This window comes from Diorhabda sublineata, chromosome 5 (assembly GCF_026230105.1).
Source record: "Diorhabda sublineata isolate icDioSubl1.1 chromosome 5, icDioSubl1.1, whole genome shotgun sequence".
NCBI classification, from domain to species: Eukaryota; Metazoa; Arthropoda; class Insecta; order Coleoptera; family Chrysomelidae; genus Diorhabda; species Diorhabda sublineata.
The window spans coordinates 17600222-17624381 of record NC_079478.1 but is presented as its reverse complement, the minus strand read 5'-3'; the positions used below and the strand labels follow the sequence as shown (position 1 = coordinate 17624381).

At 33.0% G+C, this 24160-nt stretch overlaps 1 protein-coding gene across 1 annotated transcript; it reads right to left on the bottom strand.

The window, feature by feature from the left end:
* Positions 1 to 805: 805 nt before the first annotated feature.
* LOC130444083 (homeobox protein slou) lies at positions 806 to 22210 on the bottom strand. Its single transcript, XM_056779068.1, has 2 exons — positions 21682 to 22210; positions 806 to 4788 (listed from the first exon to the last, which is right to left on the bottom strand). Exons 1-2 carry the CDS (start codon positions 22208 to 22210, stop codon positions 4289 to 4291), a joined length of 1029 nt encoding a protein of 342 aa, XP_056635046.1. The 3' UTR covers positions 806 to 4288.
* Positions 22211 to 24160: the final 1950 nt, after the last annotated feature.

The following is a 24160-nucleotide window of genomic DNA, read 5'->3' as shown; positions in this document are numbered from 1 at the left end:
GTAACGGCAATTCTGTCTATTGACTTACCCATTTAAGTGAAAATGGGTTTCGTCGGGGAACAGAATATTGTTGAAAGCGTTTCAACATTATTCCAACAAAAGTTCGTCTTAAATTTAAATCATTTGGCTGTAATTTCTGCACAAGTTGAATTTTATTTGGGTGTAATTTCAGATTTTTCGACAAAATGCGACGCAAAGATGTTCTGGATACCACAAGTTCGGCTGATTGCCTGCAAGTCGATAGACCAGGATTACGTTGAACTGAAGCTCTAACTTGTTGAATTGTGTCTTTTGTTCTTATCTGTTCACGATCGAACCACACTTTCCCTCGGACATCGATTTATTTCTTGTAATCCAAACTCACGTCAAAACAAACGCCAAACTATAGCGCACGAATCGTCATTTTTGTAATAATGTTTAATGCAAAATGCACGTTGCGCTCCGGTGAAGGGATCCATCGCCTCTAAATTTACGAGAACCGAACTATTCATCCCCACCATCCGCGCAGCTCCCTCTCATAACCTTCAAACGCAAAAGAGTTTGTAAAATCGTACGCCTTTCTGGCCCACCCTGTATTACCAAATTCATCGCTAATAACCAACATGGGTGATATGAAATACTAGGGGAAAAGAAGCATCTGTAATGATTTTTAATTTTATATCTCCCTATTGAATCTCATTGAATCCTGACCTAGTTTTTCTGGAAAATTTTTCAAAGTTTACAGGGTTTTAAACTTAATGAAAATTGTCTTCATTTCAATTCAATGTAATGTTAATAAAACTATTTTATATTTTTGAGAAGGCGTGATATATTTACAAGATCAAATTCATGTACAATTGATAAATACATTAAATTCTACAACTGTTTTTTACTATATTACACTAATTTTTGCACAGCATATTTAGCTACATAAAAATTTTTTAGTAATTTGTATATTCCAAAATACAAACTCTATTCACAGATTAGTTTGATTCTGTTGAAATTCTTCGATTGAAAATGTTTGTACAAGCATTTTGCAAGCAATTGGAAAATTTTGAGTTTCTAGCAAAAAAAAATTTTCTTTCTACACAGATTGTTCTAATTTAAATAATTCAAATATAATTCTTATAATATAATAATATATTCGTGAAATAGAAATTAATTCAATCATGTCATCTACCAGTGATGTGAAAAACTTACGAGGCACATATGAAAGTAATTCAATTCCCAATCTATTGAGGTATATGAAGAAAAAAATTGAGCATCAGTTGAAATGATGGAAATTACAATGATAGTTTCAATCTTTTCTAGGAAAAGTATCTATCTCTAACTTGGGTGAATACATTAACGTAAATGTATACGAGGGTAACACTATATTTTGAGATGCTACAAAACGAGGAGAGTTTGAGCTAACAGCAATGCATTTTTACATCCCACTATGCTTAAGTAGTTAGCTCTGACTGCAATTGAATCGAGGCTATCGCAGGGTGAATAGTGATGCGGGTTAAGTAAACAACAAAGCCTAATACTGTTGCACCACGCATTTGGTGATGAAAGTCCTTCATGACCAACTATTTAAAACAAGAAAGATATCATTTGGTGATGAGGCAAGTGTCGTTAAGCCCCGTTATTCAGTTATTACTGGAAGAATTGAAAGAGTGAGACTTATGATCGAAGAAGAAATGTTTGAGATAAATGCTGGTGTTGAATCAACAACTACATCAATTAGTAACACCACAGAATTTTTGTGTTAGTCAATCTTCGCCTACACGATAATGCATCCTCACACACTGCACAGGAGAAGATGAGATAGATGAAGTAATCTATCAATATTTTTAAAGCATTCCATAAGATAACTGTCTTCAAACTTTTGAATTATGGAAGCTTCGTTCCAAAAGTGTTTTTATGTACGTGGTGATTAGTGTGCATATAAATAAAAGCTTTTTACTGAAAAGGCTATATAATATGAGCCTTACACCTCTGTAAGAGTGTTAGTATTTTGGCTGTTACTTCAAATTTCTAGGAGTACTTCAGTTAAACGTGCTTGTGAACAATAATTTATTGTATTTTGGAATATGTGCTCAAGATATACAGTCTTATAGTACAAATAAATAAATTTCATTATATTATGGCTTGAGATAATCGGGACAAATTTTTAGATCTGAGTTTCATTTTATACGAGCTCTTTTTATGACGTTGGTCCAAATCCCCGAAAAATAATTTTTGTGAATTTAGTATAATAGGAGAGTTTTTATGTTGAAATGGCCTATAAAAAATGTTTAACAAAAGAGATGTTGGAGACAGTATAAGTTGAATGGTATGTTTATCGACTCCAATTAAGAAAAAGTAGCCATCATAAGAGAAATAATATTATTTGTCGATGCTGACAGTGTTAATAAGTCGAAGTATACCGTCCAAAATATTATACTAGGAAAGTTCAAAAGTGTCAGAAGAACTAAAGAAAGTTATTCAGAATGACTGTCTTGAAAAGAAAGCGTCTGTTATGATTTGGGGATCCATATCAGCTCGTAAGGAGTAAACTTACGCTTCATGGAAAGTATTGTGAATGCTGATAAGTATATTAACGAGCCTTAAATCCAACACCTCAAATTTAAGACAAATGCTCATATAATATTGGATATATTTTTCAACAAGATAGTACTGCTTATCATACAGCTAAAAAAGTGAAAGTTTGAGTTTCAAAAGGCAATCTTCTAGTTTCAAAATGGAAGTTCATTAGTTCAGATCTCGCAGTGATTGAAAACCTGGGGCCTAGCATGAGGAAAAAGCTTATATCGAATCCTGCAAGGACCGTTACAGAATTACAAACCTGTCTCCAATAAATTTTGAATAGCTTCACACCATATGATTTCCAAAGGTTAGTTGATAATATACCAAGAACAGAATCAGTAATCAGTCGAAAAGATGAAGTCTCGTTCATTCGTAATAATCGACATTTTGTTTTGTATTCATAATATACTCCTTTCCTGTCACAAATATCCAGATTTTAAGATTAAAATTGAATAATGATGATAATGATAATACGTAGATCATATAAAGTTCTCTATACTTCTAGAAATTGGGGTAAATAATTTAAATAAACGTAAAACGAATGATATTAACGAAAATTTAACCCCCAGAAACTTAAAAGCAAGAATTTATTCAAAATATGGAGAATCACATAAAATCTTGTTGAAAAGAGAAAAACGCAAGCCCCTGCAAGCATCTAAATTGGGTGATTTGCAGTTTCGTTTTGAATTTTGTATGAAAACAGAAACAGTTTCTGCAAATATTTATCGTTATTCATGAAATGTCTAGTGAATGTATCCAACGCTAGATTTTGTCCATTTTTTTCTTCCTTTGTCGGCCTTAATCATGATTTGATACTTTATTTCGACTTGAGCTATTAAAAATTTCAAGATAGCCTGGGAGCGTTTATATAAACCAAATATGGACATAGCTTGATGAAGCTGAAATGACAGACGACAAAACTAAGAAGAAAAATTACCGTTTAGAATACATTGGAATAAGCATACTAGATACTATGATAATGATGCAGTAATTATCGCTGAAATAGAGAATAATTTGGAGTGTAATTTCCAAAACTTTCATGAAAATATTGAAGGCTTCACATGTAAATATATTTCCATATATCATCCAAGAAGATGCAGACTAGTGCTTCATCCCAGAAGATGCAGATTAGTGCTAGACAACAAAATTTTTAAAAAAGTATCACCATTGAATACCTGTTGTGCATCTTTTTTTTACATGACTCAGGAAGATAACTAAGAGCCTAATAAGTGAAGAGTCGAATTTATAGAGTTATTTGAGTCAAATAATACTGACGCTTCAATATACATATGTGTACAGTACTTGAAATGAATGTGAATTCAGAAATGTTGAGAATTATTATTTAAAGAATTGTTGAAAGCAGTATATTATTAATTATACCAAGGAAAATTGTTGGAACTACAACCAAATGATTTGCCATCATTTTATGAATTACTACTCTTCCAGAACAATCAAAGAAGGATATAAATAAGTTGGAATTTCTGGAGCCATTTATAATATTCATACTACACACTGTTTATACTACCAATAATCACAATGACACTGTCTGAACCTAACCTAACCAAGTTATCGCCTTCAGAGATTGTAATTGAGTGTTGGTGTAGAGCTAGTATAAACAAAGTCTTCAATATGGAAAGATACTCTCATCAATTTCAATCAGTGATTTTTTCAGATATTTTACATATGTCTGTGTGTGCAACTAATTAACCCAAGCTATATACTAATGCATGAACTAGGTTCAAGTACCTAAGTTATGGCCATGATTAGCTAAATGAAAATATGGCGAATAACTACTAGCACTAGTTGTTTGCAGAGGATAAACACCACCGTAAGGAACATGATGTCCATAAAGTAAACCATTATGTGTATGATGGAATCCCGGAAAGGATCCTCCGGAACCGACATTCGGAGGAGGGACGGTGGGCGAATTAACATCCATCCCAGGATTCTGTTTTTTCCATTTCGTTCTTCTGTTTTGGAACCATATTTTTACTTGTGTTTCGGTTAAACTTAGACTTATCGCTAGGTTTAACCGTTCGCATACACTGAGATATCTTGTTGTTTTGAATTTATTTTCCAACGCTACCAATTGCTCGTAAGTAAATGCAGTTCTTGCTCGTCGAGGTTTGCCGGAATTTTGCGATTTCGAGTCACTTTTTTTCTTTTTGGAGGGATCTTTGGAATCCTCACTTATATCACTTTGAATGTCTTCTTCGTCGTCTGACTGATGGTCTTTACCTGAAACAAATGAAAAGATTTGGAGAATAACTATTGTATAATATTTGAAGGATATTCGTCAATATTTGTTACTAAAAATTTAAACCGAAAAATTGTATTTTTATTAAATGTTAAGAAGTATCACGATATAGAGAAGAAACATTTGTAATAGAGACGCAATACGACAATTTGTTTTTTCGCTCACTGGAAATGCATTTAACATTTTATATTTATTGACATTAAGTATCACTTTTTATGGAATATATCACTTTAGGAAATGAGAAAAAGATAGATATTTGGCTACAGACTTATAAAAAAATCTTAATACACTTAAAACAATATTGCAGCTAAGTAGAGAGGAGGTAACGAAACTACCATATCAATAAAATTTCTTATTAATACACTGAGAAAAATCTTAGGAATTAAACATATGGTAGTTTCCAATCCAGCGACGCCCGGAAGATTCTTCAGCACCGGAGAGTCTTTATGGCCTAGGACGAGGACCAATTCTTATTGAAAGTAATCTAAAGAGAGAGTCGATATTCATATTGGCAGATATATGATTAATTGTGAAAAGCTTCCGCGACCGTCGTCCATTGCTTGAATGTTTCTTCGACTATCAAGAGAGTCATCAAAAAATACTACCTGACGTTTTGCCAACTCTCATGGTTCACATCTTCAGAAGTCGCTTGCTTCTCTGACTGATTCTGACTAGGCCAGGAAAATAACTATAAATACTAGACCTTTCGCCAGCTCGTGTGGTTAGCTTCTTCAGAAGTTATTGCTTATTCAGATTGGACCTGTTACAGTCAGTCGGAGCGGCAAGCAACTGCCAACAATACGAATTGGTAAAACGTCGACATTCGACGACATTCAAGCACAAAATGTATGCTTATGTTTAATGTTTCCTATGCATCACCAGTGTAATTGTTGCCGAAAGTATATTAGTTCAAATATATCAAATCAATTATGGAACGGATGTTTAATATTTAACATGAAAAGTTGCATATAAAAAACTATCAGCAACGTGGGTGCCATGATTATTTAATGCTGATCAAATGCTCGCTCACATTAAAAGTTCGACACAAATAATCAAATATCTTCAAACGCAATCAAGGTGATTTTTTTCCAAAGATATGTCACAGTAGATGAAACTTGGGTGGACCATTATATCTATAAAACAAATATACAGTCGAAACAATGGACTTCACCTAAAACGCCTATATCCAATAAAGCAAAAATTTAGATAAACGAAAAACAAATATTATCAAATTTTTCGACACATTTGTTATTGGCCAAAAGATTTTACGATTTATTGCCACATTCCCCATTTTCACTTGATCTGGCATACAGTATCAGAAAAATTGGAACAAGGCTTTAATCAACTAATTTCAATCTCCCAGCGTGAATATGAATAAAATATCGCCATGGATTATGAGAAATCCGTCTGCTCCACTGTATTCCCATCATAATTATTAGAATCGAAATCGATAGGTATCAAAATATTCGAATTATCCAAATTAGACACTGGTAACTTATATTATTATACAAAATTTTGAGATTCCTGATAGTATTGTTGGGAAATTACATATGAAAATTAATCGGTAATTATTTATTATTCTGGAAACTTTAAGCTGCAATTTACAAAATACAAATTGAAATGTCCATTACGTGATGATATGGTTTGTCCGATCGCACATTCTCCTACCACTAGAGCGTACACGCAAGATACAAAGTGCTCTCGCTTAATTCACTAAATCCAGGGCTCACTATGATTAAGCGCCGGTAATTCGAGAACATCACGGCAACCCATGAAATCAATACGAGTAACAAGCGACAAACGTGTTAACCACATTCATTTGCCTGCTCACCGCTAAAACAATGCACTGCGGTGGCGCTACTGTCAACCATCACGCCGCCTCCGATTTATCGCGATTAAACATCACAACACACAGGATTCATCCAATTCCGACGACTGCTATGATATCACGGCAGCGGCGAGCTTCGAGGATTTTTAAAGTTAATTGGTTCTACTGTTTTATTATGCCGGATTGGTGATTATATAAAATTACACAATGACAAATTGAACATTTTGTTCAGTAAATCGCATTCAAAGAAAAACAAAAACAGAAAATGAACAGCTTGGTTAACATGTAATATGATGGAATAACAATGACCTACAAATGATTTACATTTATTTAAATCAATTTAGGAAGAAAGTTTAATTATACTGATAGAATTGCATTGATTGTTCACAAGATGTGACAAAGAAGTGATAACGTTTGTGATAACGATCTGTGCGTGTTTTGTTAAGGTTAATGTTGGAGAAAGATGTGTTGGTCTGAAAATAATAGTTTATATTGAAAATAATTGATAGGAAAGAAAAAAGATGATGGCAAAAAAATTCATTATCGGACAAATAATTCTAATGATCAATTTTATGACGAACGGAATAAGCCCGTTCTGAAATTTTCTGTATTTCCTCAATCAATTCTTCAGCAAAAAAATCTTCTAAATCTTGAAAAGCATCCATATTAAATATTTAATTATTTGTATGACGAATATTTCCAAAAATGAACTAATCAAATAAACAAATCACTTTTAATATATATTAAAGTTTAAGTTTCTAATAAACTCTTTAATTGACACTTGTGACGGTCTAATAACTTATTTGGCAAATAACTCGATTTACTCGGAGGTTTACTCTATTAGAAGGTGAAGATACCGAATTTTCAGTTATTCGGTTAATAATAGTTATAATCATGGACGGTTTTGTGCAAGGCATTTTGATAGATTATATAGGCAAATTATACTACCTAATAATGTTCTGAGACCTTTGACTGGAAAGCCAAGCATTTGCAAGGAATCGTCTGGGTTTTATTGCTACAATAAAAGTTGGATTTATGGGTAACACTATGACTCGCAAAACATAGTTTTCAACTTCGTAAACAAGTGACTAACTTTACCTTGAAAAGGCATGTCAATCAAAGTCGAAATTGAAGGTCATTACCCTACTTTCAACTACGAACTTTAAATTTTACAAGGGAGGACTGGTTGTGACAGATTCGTGAGGTTTTGGCCACAAAAACACATCTCTTCTATTCACCATGTAGCTTGTGGCTCTTATACTGACATTGAAAAGGCTCTAAAGAACATATAAAAATATTAAATTTATTTTTAGTAAAATATTTAATAATACCCCTCATCTTCACTAGTAGAAATATTCTCCACTATTTCGTTGTCGTTGGTGGTTAGAACAACTAGAACTGATTTGGCATTAGAAAGTACGAGGATCTTTGTAACATGCTCGATGTACTAAAGCTACATAAAAGCCTAAAAATTTAAAGACAAGTCAAGCCTACGTGGGTAATAATGAGGGACTTTATTTGGGTATTAAATTAGGAAGCATCAGTGCATCACACGATATCCGACATCGGACAAGACATTCGATAATACCGGCTTCATTGAAATAAAAGTCTTCCATATCAGGTTTTCCATATTCTCCAATAATTATAACCTAATAATTTAGGACACTCAAGATATTAACAGTTTTGAAAGATGTGATCATACAAAAAATGCAAATTTTTATAATTGACTTTAGGTTCTTCCTAAAGTTTCAAGATGGAGAGAGTTAAATAGGACTCTTTCTTATAAGTTAATCTTAACGGTAATAGAAAAACTAGCAAATCATATGTACCAAAAATGTTCACCAGATTTCATATTCTATAAAATGTATGGATACCAATAGCAACTGACTTTGACTATATGAAAAAATAATGGAAAAGAGACTCTCAGATCTCCCGGTATGTAGTATCTGTATCTGTTGAAAATCGTTAAGAAATTGAGACAAGACAAGAAGGAAACGAGAGTCTCGAGTCTCACCTCACTTGTTCTAATTCTCAACATGATTGAAATAATACAAAAAAAATGTCAACTTATCGGTCTCTTCCAAATTAAATTATTTAACATTCATATGAATCGAATTTTAATTTTCTTATTTCTAAAACTATAACAATAAGAGCATATGTTCGCATTTACTGATAAGTGGTTTCTAATTAAATTTGAATTCCTCTACCAACAAGTACAAGGAGGTCCTCTTAATATTTGAAAAATCTCTAGCTAACTAAAAAACTGTGCATGATCCTTTAATTCTTCAGAAAAGTCTAACGGCTTACAATCAGAAATCTGAGGACCTCCGTCGTCTTATTTTTTTTATACTATGAAGAGAAAAATGAGAACTTAGAAGACTTAATAAGCATTTAGCAACATATTTCAGACATATAGTTTTATTTGCTCTTTAATAACAATCTTTGTAAGCAATGATAATATTTTTTTGTATTTCCTTCATTCTAAACAACGCATTTTGACTGTTTTGAATCATTACCAATAATTACTAAAAAGTTCATACTTCTTTTCCTGGCAGCAAAGACCGACATACTATAAATATAAATCTTTTATATCCATTTGACTGTTAAAAATCATTAATTTGACTTTCTCACAATTTTTGATAATAAAGCTGTATTCATCTGTATCAAGCTGTATCAAAGATGTCCATTATTTCATGCAAAAAAAATTGATAGAAATCCAAAAATGAATTCTACTGAAAGGAGAAAGAGGGTTATATATTTCATGAGATGTAAGTAAATTTAATAGTGTCGAAATTTATTGCTAGCCCTCGCTATCAAAAGCGCATTAAATCGTTCTCGACATGTGAATAATAGTCCATAGCGAAAATTAAATCAATATGCAGCATGTCCGGAATTAAACATTATTATTAGAATAGAAATCGTTTACAGAGTAGAAGGCACTTTCCAGCGAATATGCCTTTAAATTATTGCGGAATGCAGAAAAAGATGATATCGATTCAAGTGATTGTGCATTTTTTTGCATTGTAAAATATTGAGCTCTAGCTAAGTATAAACGTGGAGTAGGTATATAAAGGTCGTGCTCCGCGTTCCTGAGTGGATAGCTGTGCTATGATCTTTCTGAAATTGGAGAACCGTACTTACGAATTAAACAAACGAATTCAAAGATGAAGAAGGAAGGAGTCTTTGATCTTTTAAAGAAGCCCCTGCAGTGAGATCTGCTGTTTAGTCCGAGTAAATATCTAACAGCTCTCTCTTGTAGTTTGAAGACCCGCTCAAATTGAGTGGCATCACACATACTCCAAAAGGGAAGGGCAAATCGGAGATGCGACTCAATAAGGGCATAATAGATTGTTAAGGAGGTGGATAAGTTCAGTTCTTTTGAAATTGATCTCAGCGCAAACCAGGAAGAACTTAATTTTTTAGATAAGGAGCAATATGCAATGGTGGTCAATGGTGGTATTATTTAATGAAAAAGGCTGCAATGTATTTTTATATGATATGGTTTTAAAAACGTGGAGACAGAGAAGATTAGAATTGCACCATGATTTAAGGGTGATTAGGTCACTAGAAATGGTCCTATGAAGTGCCGTCAGATAAGGATTGTTCCAAGAGAAACTATTGTCATCTGCAAATATTTTACAGCTGATGTGTAGATAGGCGATGTCGTTTATCAACAGAAACAAAATAGGGCCTAGTACTGTACCCAAGGCTCAGGCCTTAGGGCACTTCACATTCTACTGACTTGCAAAATGACATCGTTTTATCAACCCTTACAAGTTGATTTCTGTTGGTAAGGTATGACTTAAAGCATGCGAGAGGTGATCCCCTGGAACCGTAGTACTGCAATTTTCCATGTAGATATACGAGAGTTACCTTTTAAGTTTTAACAATGGAAGTCTAGGAATCGTTAATGAAATGTGGTGCCACTGACTACAGAGATACAATTGATTTCCAGAATTTCGTCATAATCGTGCGTACGTTCCGAAAAACATTTCTGAGCGTAATATAATTGACGAAGATAGGAATGTAATTTACAGACAGATAGAGGCATCTGTTAGGATATCGTTGACTGCAATACAATAGATTTGCATAAACATTTAGGTGTAGGAAAGATATGTTCCAGAAAGTTTCTGCAGGCTAACTCCAATAAAGTACATCAAATAACTGAATATTTGAAGGATTATAACATCGAATTAATGTCTAATTGCCCACATTTAACCGATTTATCGCCTAATCACTTTTCCTTGTTCCTTACTGTTAAAAAAAAGATGCGCGGACAGCGATTTTCATCAAATCTACCAGAAGCTGTAGAATTTCAAAACATGTTTCTACGATATCAGCTCCAAAGTAGAGATACATTTCCAGAATTGGTTTGAGCGGGTGCCAAAATGTACAGATCTCAAAGGCGAATACTTCGACATGCAGTAAATAATAATTACAGTGTATAATAACACTGTTATAATGTATATATGTATGTATAATGTTACTCAAAAAACACGTACACTTCAATAGATTAAATGAGTCTCATTCTTTGTATGAAACCCCATTTACTTATTACCAATCAAAAATTCATTTTCAAATCAAAGTTTATAAAAACACCCTTATATTTTTATGGTAATCATTAAATACAATTATACAATTATTTTATCTTAAAATACTTTTATTAAAATTTCCGTTTCCTCGCCCAGAACGAACTCCCCACAAATAAACAAATTAGTTTCAAAAACAACAGGAAACAATGACAGACAGAAATAATTGTGAATTCGGAACACCTCACGAACATAAATACTCCACCTAGTTCACAGTTAGGAACAGTTCAAGCTGAATTTCGAGCAAGTTGAGCTGCCGCTGTAATGTCTTGAGATGGAAACAATGCGATTCTTGGAATAACGGAAGCGAGACATGTAATTAACAGCCTCAGTTTAATTGCCTCAGGGCTCGTTAGCAAGCCGTGAACTTTGTAATTAATCCTTTGGTTTTGCAGCTATTTCTCTAAGCAGATGTATTAATTATGAAAACGGAACGCTCGCTTTGCTTTGCTATTAGCGGTTCTTTCGCGAGGTATATATATATAGTTCGACCCATTATATTGAATTATTTGCTTAACACAATTACTTTAACATGATACAGCTCAACATCATCTTTCAAAATATAATTCAGTTCGGTTAATTGAAGATTTAATAAAAATCTTACTTATGTGACCCTAATTAGATACACAAAATTCAGTTGAATTATTATACTTACTATGTTTATTCCGGATATCTCGAAGTAATTAAATTTTTTTTCCGATTTTATCTCATTTATCGAGGATCTTTCCAAATTTGGTCTCGGTAGCTTGGTTTTGTTTTCAAAAATATCTCTAATTGTCTCGAAGAACCGATATGAAATCGAATAATTCTGGCGTTGATAATAATTGGGATTTCAAAACTTTGAGGGATAAAAAATATGTCACAAAGTTGCACATTTGAGAAGATAATAATAATGAGACTTTTCTTACAATCGAGAATGAAAATTAAATCAATAAAAGGGAACAAGAGAAAAGTAAGAGACTACAACAAAATTAAATGTCAAGTTTTACATAATGGATGAAAATAAACGGAAATGTTAATATTTTGGTGAAGATTCATTGGAAATAAGTAAGAAAAAGGAACAAATAGGAAATATATGGAAGTTATAGTATTATGATTTGAAAGGAAAAGGATAGTGTATGCGGAAAAATCTAAATAACAAACAGAAAACAAAAATAATTTATTGATAGAAGATGACAAAACAAGATAGTATAAACAACAAATAAATCAAGTCAAAAAAGATCCCAGATATGGAAACCTTATAAATGTCAGCATAAAATAGTTGAAGAAGTAATTTGAAGAACCTTCAGAACTCAGAAGGAACACGAAAGAAAAAAAAATACTAGGTGAAGATACAGTAAATAGCCATGATAATGAATTGAAGCCCCAAAAAAATAAGCAAAAGGAAGATCAAATAAGCAATAGAAAAACATATATTAGGGAAAGCAATAGGATATGATAAAATGCTAATCTGTTTATCAGAAAAAGGTGAAGAATATAATAGAGACTCTGCACGAAGAAGTACTTGAAGACAACATACCTGTGAACTGGAATTTGTGGACCTATACCCCAATCTACAACAGAGAATACCAAAACTATAAAATCCTCGCGTTAAGTAGGACCGTTCCAAAATGTATCTCACATATTTGGAGAAAACTCTAAATGCAAAGGTGGAATACACAGTAGAAGAAACACAGTGGTTATTAAGACCCAGCACAGACAACTAAGAGAACAGAGAAAAGGAGGCTAAGACAGACATACACACTGCTGCTTCATGAAAGAAAGCCTCTGGGTAAGTAAAAAGTCAAGATATAAGGAAAACTCGAGGAAGGTAAATAATAGGAATAGTAATAATTATTTAATTCTGTTTAAGTTAAGTAAGGGGAATCAGAACTATTTTAAACCCCATTTGAGGTAAAAAGGGTTATTTTGAGCTCACTATTGATCGTGAGGGTAGTAAATGTAGCAATTAGAGAAACAAAAAAAATTTTGAGGGATATGACATACGAGACAAGAGAATGTAGAAAACAACATTATAACTCTGTTGTGTAGTTATATAGTGATTATAGGAAAAAAGAAATTCAAAGAAAATCTGTAAATGTACAATAAGACGCTATCAAATATCAATATGAAGATCAACAAACAAAATACATAATAGGAAAGGAACGACAAGAGCATACACACAGAGAAGAATTCTAAAAGTTCAAATATTTGAGTTTAGAGCAACAGGAAAAATCTGTTATTTTACAAAATTTATTAAATCATTAACAAAACCCGAAATAGTTTCAGTTACCATATAATTAAGACGTATAAATATAAAAAATGCGTTATCTTTAAATTTTTTTTGTTAAATAATACAAAAATATATATTTAAGTTTTATATTTATTTAAAGTATAGTTCAAATCAGAACACAATGATAGTCGGTACTAAATCTACTAGTTTCGGAAACAAATTTGGGAAGCGAATTCTTCAGTTTTTTGTCCTATTTTTTCTTTATTTATCTAATCGCTCATATATTTGTATGTACGTGTTATGGTATACTCAATGGAATGACCATTCATCGAGATTCGAAAGATATAAAGTGCTCCCTCCTTTAGTAATTTTAAAGGACTGTCTTTAAAACTAGTAGTTCTTTCATCCATTTTATTACATTCGTCGGCTTCTTCTTAAATAAGTCTTCATTTCCTATTTAGAATACCTTCCACCCGTCGTCTTCCATTAGCTTGAATTTTCATAATTTTCTTTCACACCTGAATGCTCTGGTTCTCATAAAAGGTTCACTAAGTTATTCGTGCCTAGTATACGTAAGCAGTCGTTAGTCATTGTGGAATTGATTGCAGAGGAGTACTCAACATGACAATTCTCTGCCTTCGGTATTTCTAACTGATATTGTACAAGGTGTTTCTCCTAATTGCGTACATTTGCGCCCGAAAAGTATTTGTTGCTTCAGGTTCTTTTTATCGTTTTCGAACCATTTAATGGTTTCATTTCACTAGTAATGGTGCATTGATCCTACTCTTCTCTAGTTAATATGCATTGATTTCTTTCAAGTACTTATAATTTTTGCTCATTTCACACTGTTACATGTTTTGGGATTTCTGTTGCCTATGTAATATCCATATCCGCTGTAGACAATATTTGTATTTCTGTTCTTATTGGCAATTGAATTTTGTAGAGGTTGTTCGTAGGCTGGTTCTGTTTCACATATCATGATAGGTCTCGCCATGAAGGTTTACCTTAGAATACTAGGTTCGCAGCTTAAAATTTGTTCTACTATCCATTTCCACTTCTTCTGTTTTTTCTATATAAATGACTTGATGTATAGTTTATTGTTCCTAGTGACGTCTATTATTCACAGATTAGTATTTATACTATGTTCATTCGACAAAAATTAATTTACGAAGAATTTATATATTATGTTGTAGTCTACTAAATAGTCTACTAAATACTATTTATAGACACATTTCGCGGATGATTTTATTAAATGTAATTAACATAATTTGGCAGCATTTCATGTCAACATATTAGATAGTCGATATTTTTATGCGATATATATTTCAACATGTTCGTTTATTGAGTCCATATGTTAAAATTTCATATCATTTTACACTTAAGCATTTATAACTATTATTTAATTGCTCTGAGCAAGTAATGTTAGTAATTCAGACAATTTATTTTTTCATTTCATAATAACTTACTACTAGCTACAAGGTTTCACTGAAATATTGATATAGGCGATTCGTATCAATTGCTGACCTCTTGTTGTTGGGAAATCTTTCACCGCCGAGTCATTTTGCATTAATTTTGACAATTGCAATAACGGATGTGTGAGCAATGTCTTGATTAAACAAAACACTTTAATCTTAGTCAAATGCGTTCGTTTTTGCTTTATTTCTTCGCTCAAACATTGCAAGTTCGCATAATACTCTCCGTTGATAGTTTTTTCTTTTTCAAGATAGTCAATGAAAATTATCCTACGGTCTTTGTTTTCTTTGGTGCCGGTTTTCCTTTTTCAGTCCACTGTTTTGATAGTTCTTTCGTTTCGGATTAAAGTGATGGGCCTACGTTATAAAACGACGGATTGCCAAACACTCATTGGAAACATCTTCCGGACGCATTTTTTATTCCATTGTGAGCAAACGCGGCACCCATCTTGTGCACGGCTTTGTCATGACCAAATTTTCAGTTAATATGCAATGTACCGCACTTTTTCAAATACCCACTATGTCTAATAGCTCGTACAATCTCAACCAACGATCATCTAGTAACACTTTGTTAATCTTCTTCAACTTTTCTGGAATAGTCACCTCATTTGATCTACCACTGTGATGCTGGTATTGGCAGGTCGTACGGCCTCGTTTAAATTCTGCTACCCAATATTTTAGTGTTGATAACAAAAAAGCAGTCTCATCCAGAGTAGAATCTAGTTCAGCTTTTATACAGGCTGGGCTCAAGTCAATTCACTGGAAACGTTCACTATTGATAGCTGCCAAACAAATACTAAGCAACGTGGCATCCTCAAACTTGAAACATATGCCCCGATAAAAACAAGACAGAAATTACCGGAAAAAGGTGCAGCAATTCTGACCGATAGTCAAAAAGCTTCAACAGCGATTATCTCACAAATAATCGAAGTTGATCTTGGAATATTTAGAAGAACTGGGTGCCAGTACACAGAGGTATACATTGGAACAACACACACAAGAATCTATCTAAAGGAGACCGGAATATAGCCGTTGTACTTCCCTGAGTGAAACCATTTGCAATTAGAAAACACTGGAATATTGTTCTTATTAGAATTGTTCTTTTTTTTTAAATAAAACTATATTTTAAAACGAAATTTCTTTGTCGCTACTATTTATGTATAAAAATAATAATTTCTTACTGTTTTTAGTCTTTAAAAATATTAATTAAGAAGCCAATAATTCTTTTTCAAAATTTATTTGATTATTTTTCTTCTTAATATTCTGCCTTAAATACGGCCGGAAACTGTAAGATAAATTAATATTGTATATTATTATACTTTTAATCTTTATCTATTGTTTATTATACTTTAATAAAAATGTGTTTATTGCAGTATTTTATTATAGCGCAGTTTATATGATTTTAGTTAATTGAATTTTTAATATAATTATTATTAAAAAAAATTGATTCTAAAATTTCCACTTCTTTTGTCAATTAACATATAAATATGATCTCTGCATTTCGCGGTTACTACTAATAAACAATAACAAATATACGTTATATATTGCGATGGCTCTCCTCCCTATCTAGCCTTCGTGTTTTATATATTCAATAAATAATGCTGTCGATCCAATTTTTATTTCACGAAATTCATTCCTATAATAATCTTCTTCAACTCTTCATCCTCATTTTTTTGTATATAAGAGCTAATCTCTTTGCTCCGTCCCTGACCGACTTACAATGAAATAATATCCTTTTCTTGTACAATATGCTCTCCATGAAGGTTGTCGCAATTTCGCCATCTTCTAAAGCATTTTCTAATGCGACTCGAAAAATTGTTCAACTTCTGTAAACCATTTATTTGCCCATATATGACTCCACTATCTGAAAAACTAGTTTTGGAAACAACCGGTAAACTCTGATGTCCATAACAACAAATTGTTGTAATGTCGTAGCATTCTGCTGAAACCAATTGTTTTAAAAGTTACCAACTACATGTTTGCAGGAACTATTTGCTTTATTAACAAATCTAAATACCTACATTGATCCATTCAAATTACCTTCTGCAAATAATGGTCCAAGATATATACTTCAAAGAAATTAGTCTTTCTTCTCACTTGTAAAATAGTGTCTGCATCTACCTTTTGCATTATGGTTGCACAAAATTACATTCTGAGGTAATTAACATTTTATATAGTTACCTTCCTCTATGTATAGATGTACAAGAATTATAAATTTGTTGGTTCGACAGTTCGAGGATGATTTAGACTTAAAACTACACCTCTAAAACTGACCGACTCACAATAAATTATTGACAAAAAATTTTCGATATAGTTTCCATTAAGGTAAACGCATTTCCTTCATTGATCTTTGCAAACATTATTCGAAGAAAATATTTCTAGAAACAACTCTGAGCACTATATCTCGAGAATATGACGGAAGTCAATTAAGCTTACAACTTGGATATTCAAATTGTCTTCTTCAACTTGACAGAATTCTATTTTGCAGTTCATTCCTATTGTCAGGCCCAGTTTTGTTCCATATTAAATACGTCCAAAAATCTGGCTGGCCATTCTATTTAACACTCCATTCAACTTGGTCTAGAAATTCCAAAAAACTTAGTTCGAACAACAACACAAAGTTGTGGTGACGCACTATCCAAAATTACCAACTATGTTGTTACAGGAAATTGATACTTGATATTTTAACAAATCTAAATAGTTTGGTCTATTGGAAATATTTTCTTCAAGGAATGGTCCAAACATCAAATTGGGAGAATGTACGCAATCTTCACTAAATTCCAGCTGCACGCAATCTTCGCGACACCTCTGTAGGTATCTACATTTTGTATTGTGGTTGCGTAATATTCCTGACTACCATCATGATCAGCTACCAGCTTCCTTACTCTATAAGAATGATTTTTTTAATTATATACAAATGAATCTAACACAAATTTTCCAAATGGATGTACAAGAATTTTCTGTAAAGATTTGAATAGTGTACAAGTATTTTTCATCATTACTTACAGCAGTTGTTGGTAGGACAGTGTGGAGGTAATTTTGAATGGAAACTACTTGTTCTAATAGTTTTAGAATTTTCCAAATTAAAAGTGTGGTCCTAATTTATACTTACATTTGTAATTGAAATTTGGATAAGTTTCATTAAATGAGTTAGCTTTTTTATCATAAGCTTTTTTACGATCATCATAACTTCTTATCTTAAGAATCTTTATTTTTTTATGTTTGGTGAAATTTTGTATGTTTAGAGGGTCTTAATTAATGCGCCTCTTATATATAAAAATTCAGATGTCTCTTTTTAAACTTGTTGAAACTAGTTAGTGGCGTGTATAGAATTTGGGTCTAGGAGGGGTTATGACATAAATCCACGGATCCTCTGGGGGATCTAGAGGGATTAAAAATGTTGTTAAATAATAGTGATTTGGTCCTTCAGAGAATGCCATGTGTAGCTTCACAACAACAAATTTACAACGTTATCAATTTATTACAAGCAGATTTCAATTATATCTTGTAATATAAATTATTTAATTTTTTTTAAAGAACATTATTGAATATTTTGGCTATGGGTCCGTTCCCGCTCGTCCCCCTTCCGACACGCCCCTGAAACGAGTACTATTGCTTCAAATTCTTTTAATCATACTGTTTGTTTATTGAGAACGCAGTACCTTCTAACAATAAATACATATGAAATTCTTGTAAGCCATGATTGGAAACAGATATTTTAAACAGCCGTGGCGGAGAGAACAATACGTGAAACTAAAGGAGAAGACACAGTTAATGAGCAAAGGAAACAGCGTTGGTTCAATCGTTATAATAGTGGGGACTTGACGTTGGAAGATATTGAGGTTACTAGGAAAGCAGTACCAGCACTTACCGATTATCGGATTCCCTTGGACCTTCTAAAAATATCATACAGAGCCTTCCAAAATCATTAGAAAAGATCTATAAAAGTTGACGAATTAACCGAGAAACGTCTAGTAGAGATGTGTAAACAGCTCTTTGCTCTGCCAAAAGATGTTCGTTCTATTAAACGCATTGTTAGGGGTTAGTGGTGAGTGGTTAGACAAAAGACAATTACCAGAGCCAGCTTGAAAGAGAGATCGATTTAAGCGCAAAGTCTTGTTGTGTATCCGGTAAAATTATAAATGTTTGGTGTACCTACCTCGAAATCATTCCAGATGGTTGAGTTATTAATGTCGAGGTATATAGTGGAATTCTGATGTAAATGTATGTAATGTTTGTGAGGTATCTATTACAACAAGATGATGCCAAACCATATACTGCAAAAGTTACACGGAATAAGATCGAAGAACTTGGTGGTATTGAAATCATTCCACATCCAGCATTTATCCTGCACCTTGCACCGTTACTATTCATCATATACATGACCAAATTCTTGCGTATGAAAAATTTGATGATGGTGGAAATGCATTTGGACCATTATTTGCATCTAAGGCCAAAGAATGGTTTTACCATGATCTCAAAGTTAGATTAAAACCATAAAATACGTTGGGCTATACTTGGAATATTAGACTTTCGTTTTGAATGGATATTTAATCAATCGAACATTGAAAATAGCCATTATTTATAAGAGACACTCTATAATAAGCGCAATCACGTATGATAATAAGAAATAATTTATAATATTCAAAAACAATTAATGGCAGATAAACCATCTTGACCTTGACGGATTTAATAAGTATACCTACAGTTTAAAGTAAAATGTCAAGAAGTGTGGCAATACTATGATACGCACCCATTTAAGTTTTGTTTGAAGTATACTTTATCTATTCTTACTTGAATGCCTATAACAAAGAATCCCGAACGCAAAAGTAATATACTTAATATACGTAATATACCCATAAACTCTTACAAACATTCTACCAAGTATTTCGCCAAACAAAATATACTATAGCAGTTTTATGAAAGATAAAATAATAAAATTTATGTGAATGGAAAATATAAATATCCAGACAAAAAAGTTGTAACTTCAAATTATATTCATTAAAAGCAGAACTACGCAAACATAATCGTTTCCCTAATTTAAGTGCGGTACAAACATACCTACGTCAATTTACATTAAAATTTTTCATGATACATATATTAAAAGAAGGAAATGAAGATTGTATTTTTGGTTGGGTTTTCTCAATATTTATTGGAGATTTATATGATCAATTATATTATAAAATATTTATTTATTATATACGTTTTATAAGACATTATTTTGTTGCGAGAGGATGAACGGGTATGACCAAATTGTCTTAAATAAGTATAATAAAAATTTTTCTTATGTTTTACCCCTATATTATGTTTTCCAGTCGCGCACTGTTTACAAAAAAGACTATCAAAAATTTCGATTATGAAGCGATGCTAATAATGTGCACACAATAACCAAAATGCAGGTTATTTTTAAATTTTGAGTAAAATTAAGAAATCATCCACCTTGGTGAACTGAAGATACTTTTGATGAATTTGGTAATTATTACAATACGTTAACTATGTTGTCAAAGAAGTGCTTGACACTTAGCAATGACAGGTTAGGTGCTGTGCGTGCTGACTATTACAACAATCAATAAGTCGTGTGACTGATACATAGATGGCGCTGCCATTGTCAAATCCATATGACGTTCATGAAGTACCAGCTTTCAAAAGACTATGTGTTAAATTTCATGACATTTCGATTAGTCAGAAAAAAGTGGCATCCGTTTAAGTGAAGCTACTTTTGTTATTTTCAAAACAATGGATTTGAAACCATTTCGTGTGTTAATTTATCATTGCTTGTTGATGAAAAAAAACTGTACAAGCTCAGCAATGGCTTCAAAAGTTTTATCCGGACTCTATTCCATTGAAAAGAACCATTTGTTATTGGTTTGTTGAATTTAAACGTGCACGTACAGAAACCGATGATGGTGAACGTTCTGGTTGTCCAATTAAAGTGGTTATTCCATAAAATATCAGAAAATTCCACAAATTTTGTATATCTAATTATATATATCGAAATTGCGTAGGATAGCTAAGGTCGTAAAATTATCAGAATATTGTTCATCGACTATCTCCAAAAGGGAGAGGCAGTCAATGGCGTATACTACATAGAGTTGTTGGATGGTTTAAATGCAAAAATCAATGAACAAAGGCCTAATATGTCCAAGAAAAAGATAATGCACCGATTCACAAGTCGATGTAACTACTTATGGTTAAATTGAACGAATTATAATTCAAATTGCTTCCTCATGCACCGTATAGTCCAGATCTGGCCCCCAGTGACTACTGGCTATTCGCTGATCTCAGAAAAATGGGTCCCGGTAAGAAATTCAGCACAAATAAAGAAGCAATTGCTGAAACTGAAGCCTATTTAGATACAAAAGACAAATCCTCCTACAAGCACGGCATCGATAAGTTAGAGAAGTGTTGGAATTATTGTATTGCTCTTGAAGGCAATTACATTGATGTTTAGGTGAGAAATAAAAATAATAAATTATACGTAGATATGAGCAATGAAGTTATAATCTATTCTTGCTTTATTCGTCGGATGTAATGCTTCAAAATAGTTATGCCAATGATTCTAATTCTATATTTTTCCTCTAAATTATTGTCTATTATAATACTACTTGGTTATTTTTGCTTTTTCAATTAATAATAGAACGACTATAATTCTTTTCGCTGTATATTTAGTGTCAACTCACGCAAATATTCAAAATTTTTTCGTAAAAATAGTTCCCCAGAAGGAAATAACTAACATGTATATTTTAATCAGTTTATATTTGTTATATCTTTACCTGCGTCACTTCCTTCGTATTCAGGTGATCCGCTGGATCCATCTAAAGGTTTCCAACAACAGAATCCGTCACTATAAACAGTCTGCCTTCCCGTAAATTTATTAGGGTCCAAGATATTTTCAACGGAAAACGCTAACCGTCTATTCTGAATAGGCACTACCGAAGGACTTTGGTCTCTGGGACTTCTTGATCTACTACGTTCACTACAAACACTTTTGGGACTCTTTCTGTCGTCTTTGTAACTGGAAAAGCCACTGTTTGAATCAGTCTTGTGAAAATTATCGAAAGAACTAAATTTTTCTTGTCTTCGAGTCAAGTCGACGGGGCAAAGGGTGTCGTCACTTTCGACGTCTACATTCAAATCTTCTTCGTCTGAATTTTCGCACATTTCTACATCTCTTGTATCGTCGATTTTTCTTTTCGCTTTCCTTCGAAAAATTTGAGGTTCTGATTGATGCAACTTATCTTTTTCTTCTTGAGCGTTATGGTTCGAGTTCGTTACGATTCTTTCCATCATTAACATTGTCATTATTTATGTTTATTTTTACACTATATCATTATTTATTCTAGCATATAAAAACTATCACTGCAGTAACGTTTTAAATAAATTTACATATATTCACTATCATATGTTTTTGCCCGTACTAATAAACAGCTTAGATCCTAAACACTTGTTATCTAAAGTTGAGGTTTTTAGATACTAAACTAAATTTGATTCACTGAGATTCTGTTGGGGTCTAGTACAGAATGGCGTTCCGGCATCTTTGGGAAGGAGATTCCAGCTATTCATTGGTTGACGGGAACGAGAGTGCTAGATTGCATTGGGCGGATAAGTTAGGTAGGTGGAGCCGTGCTTAAAGGGGCGCACAGCGCTATTTGCTTTGTAATTATGAATATGATTTGTAATAACAAAAGAATGAGTTGGGAAATTAGCAGGCTATAATCACGGGCGTAGACGAAAGGGTAAGGGATAGACAATGCTCCGACAAAATTCTAAAACAATTAAACTGTAACTTGCTTGAAAATATCATACGATAACATCAGTTCGTTAACTAGAAATTTGAAAGCAGAATTTTGTAATTCGTATTATAATAATTTCAGAATATACAAAATACTGTTCGAAACTTACAGCCGATGCAGTTCAGCGTTGTCATGCCATTTGCAATTAGGTATAGTCTATTCATGCATCGTGCGAATCAATTTTAAGCTCTTGTAAGCAATAAAATAAACTTAATGTTCCGCTCTACTGGAAGCTAGGTGACGATGATAATGATAAATATTCATGAACCTCAACTGCTTCTTTTCAATAATGAATAAAGTTTTGTACACTACTGTTTCACAAAAATATTCTAACTCTTGGGAACTTCACCCTGGAATTAGCATTGATACCATAAAAAGGTCTAAATGGACATCATGTTCTTCATAGGGGGTATAATTCAATATTCGTCGTGGCATTAGCCAGGAAAGTAGTCGTTCTCTCCTTTGAGAACGGCAAATAATAATTTCGAATTACTGAAATTTGGAATAAAATAGTGTGGGGGTGTTAATTTTACTATAAAACTGATTTCTTATGAAAATTTTCCAGTCCTTTCCATCTTGCGCCATTACATACAAGATTTTTCCTAGCGTGTTGTCCTATCTTGCTCGTGGTTTTCATTTTTTCTGGCGTTTCACTTATCCAAATGTTTTTTACTAGAACTGTGAGACTTTGTTATCCATCCCCTATATGTAGCCTCACTATGTATTCTACATTCAACAGCAAAAATACACTTAATATTTTTCTTACCAAAAGCTAATGTTCAGCAATGTGTTTGTTTCTCCCTTCAGGATTAGTAAACAATTAGATGAAACTCAGATTTGATTGGTGATTTACCTGTCGAACCTATTTTAAACTGTAAGTAGTTTTACACACATTTAAACATCTTTAATTTATTAACCAAGACTTTACTGTGATTACTAGACATGTCTTTTTATTTTGGTCCAGAATCATGGTTCTTTCAAATGTTGACATAGCCCGAGCTGGTGCTTTGGCCAGAGAAGGCCAGAGCTTACGGTACATTGCCGAAACGCTTGGGGTAACGAAATATACCATGCACGGTGCACTCCGGCGTCTCTGGAAGAGTGTTAGCTAAATTAGGAAGAGGCGACCAAGGGCGACAACGGCATTTATCGGCTCCCGTGGTTCGGGAAAGAGTAAGTGCAGGCACAGTGCGGCGGAGACTGAGGGAGCATGAAATCTTATCAAGGCGACCCGCGACAGGGCTCCAAGTCCTGGAAAGGCATCGAAGAGAAAAGCGTTTATTTGCCGATCATTATTCTCATTAGACTCTGGAGCAATGAGAAATTATTTTATTCAGTCTCTTTTTGGTCTATACCACTCAGACGATCCAGACAAAGTGTGGAGAAGATCAGGGGAGAGATTTGCTCAATGTAGTTGTCGTGATTCACGGCTTTATTAAAAGGAGATCCGGACCGGACT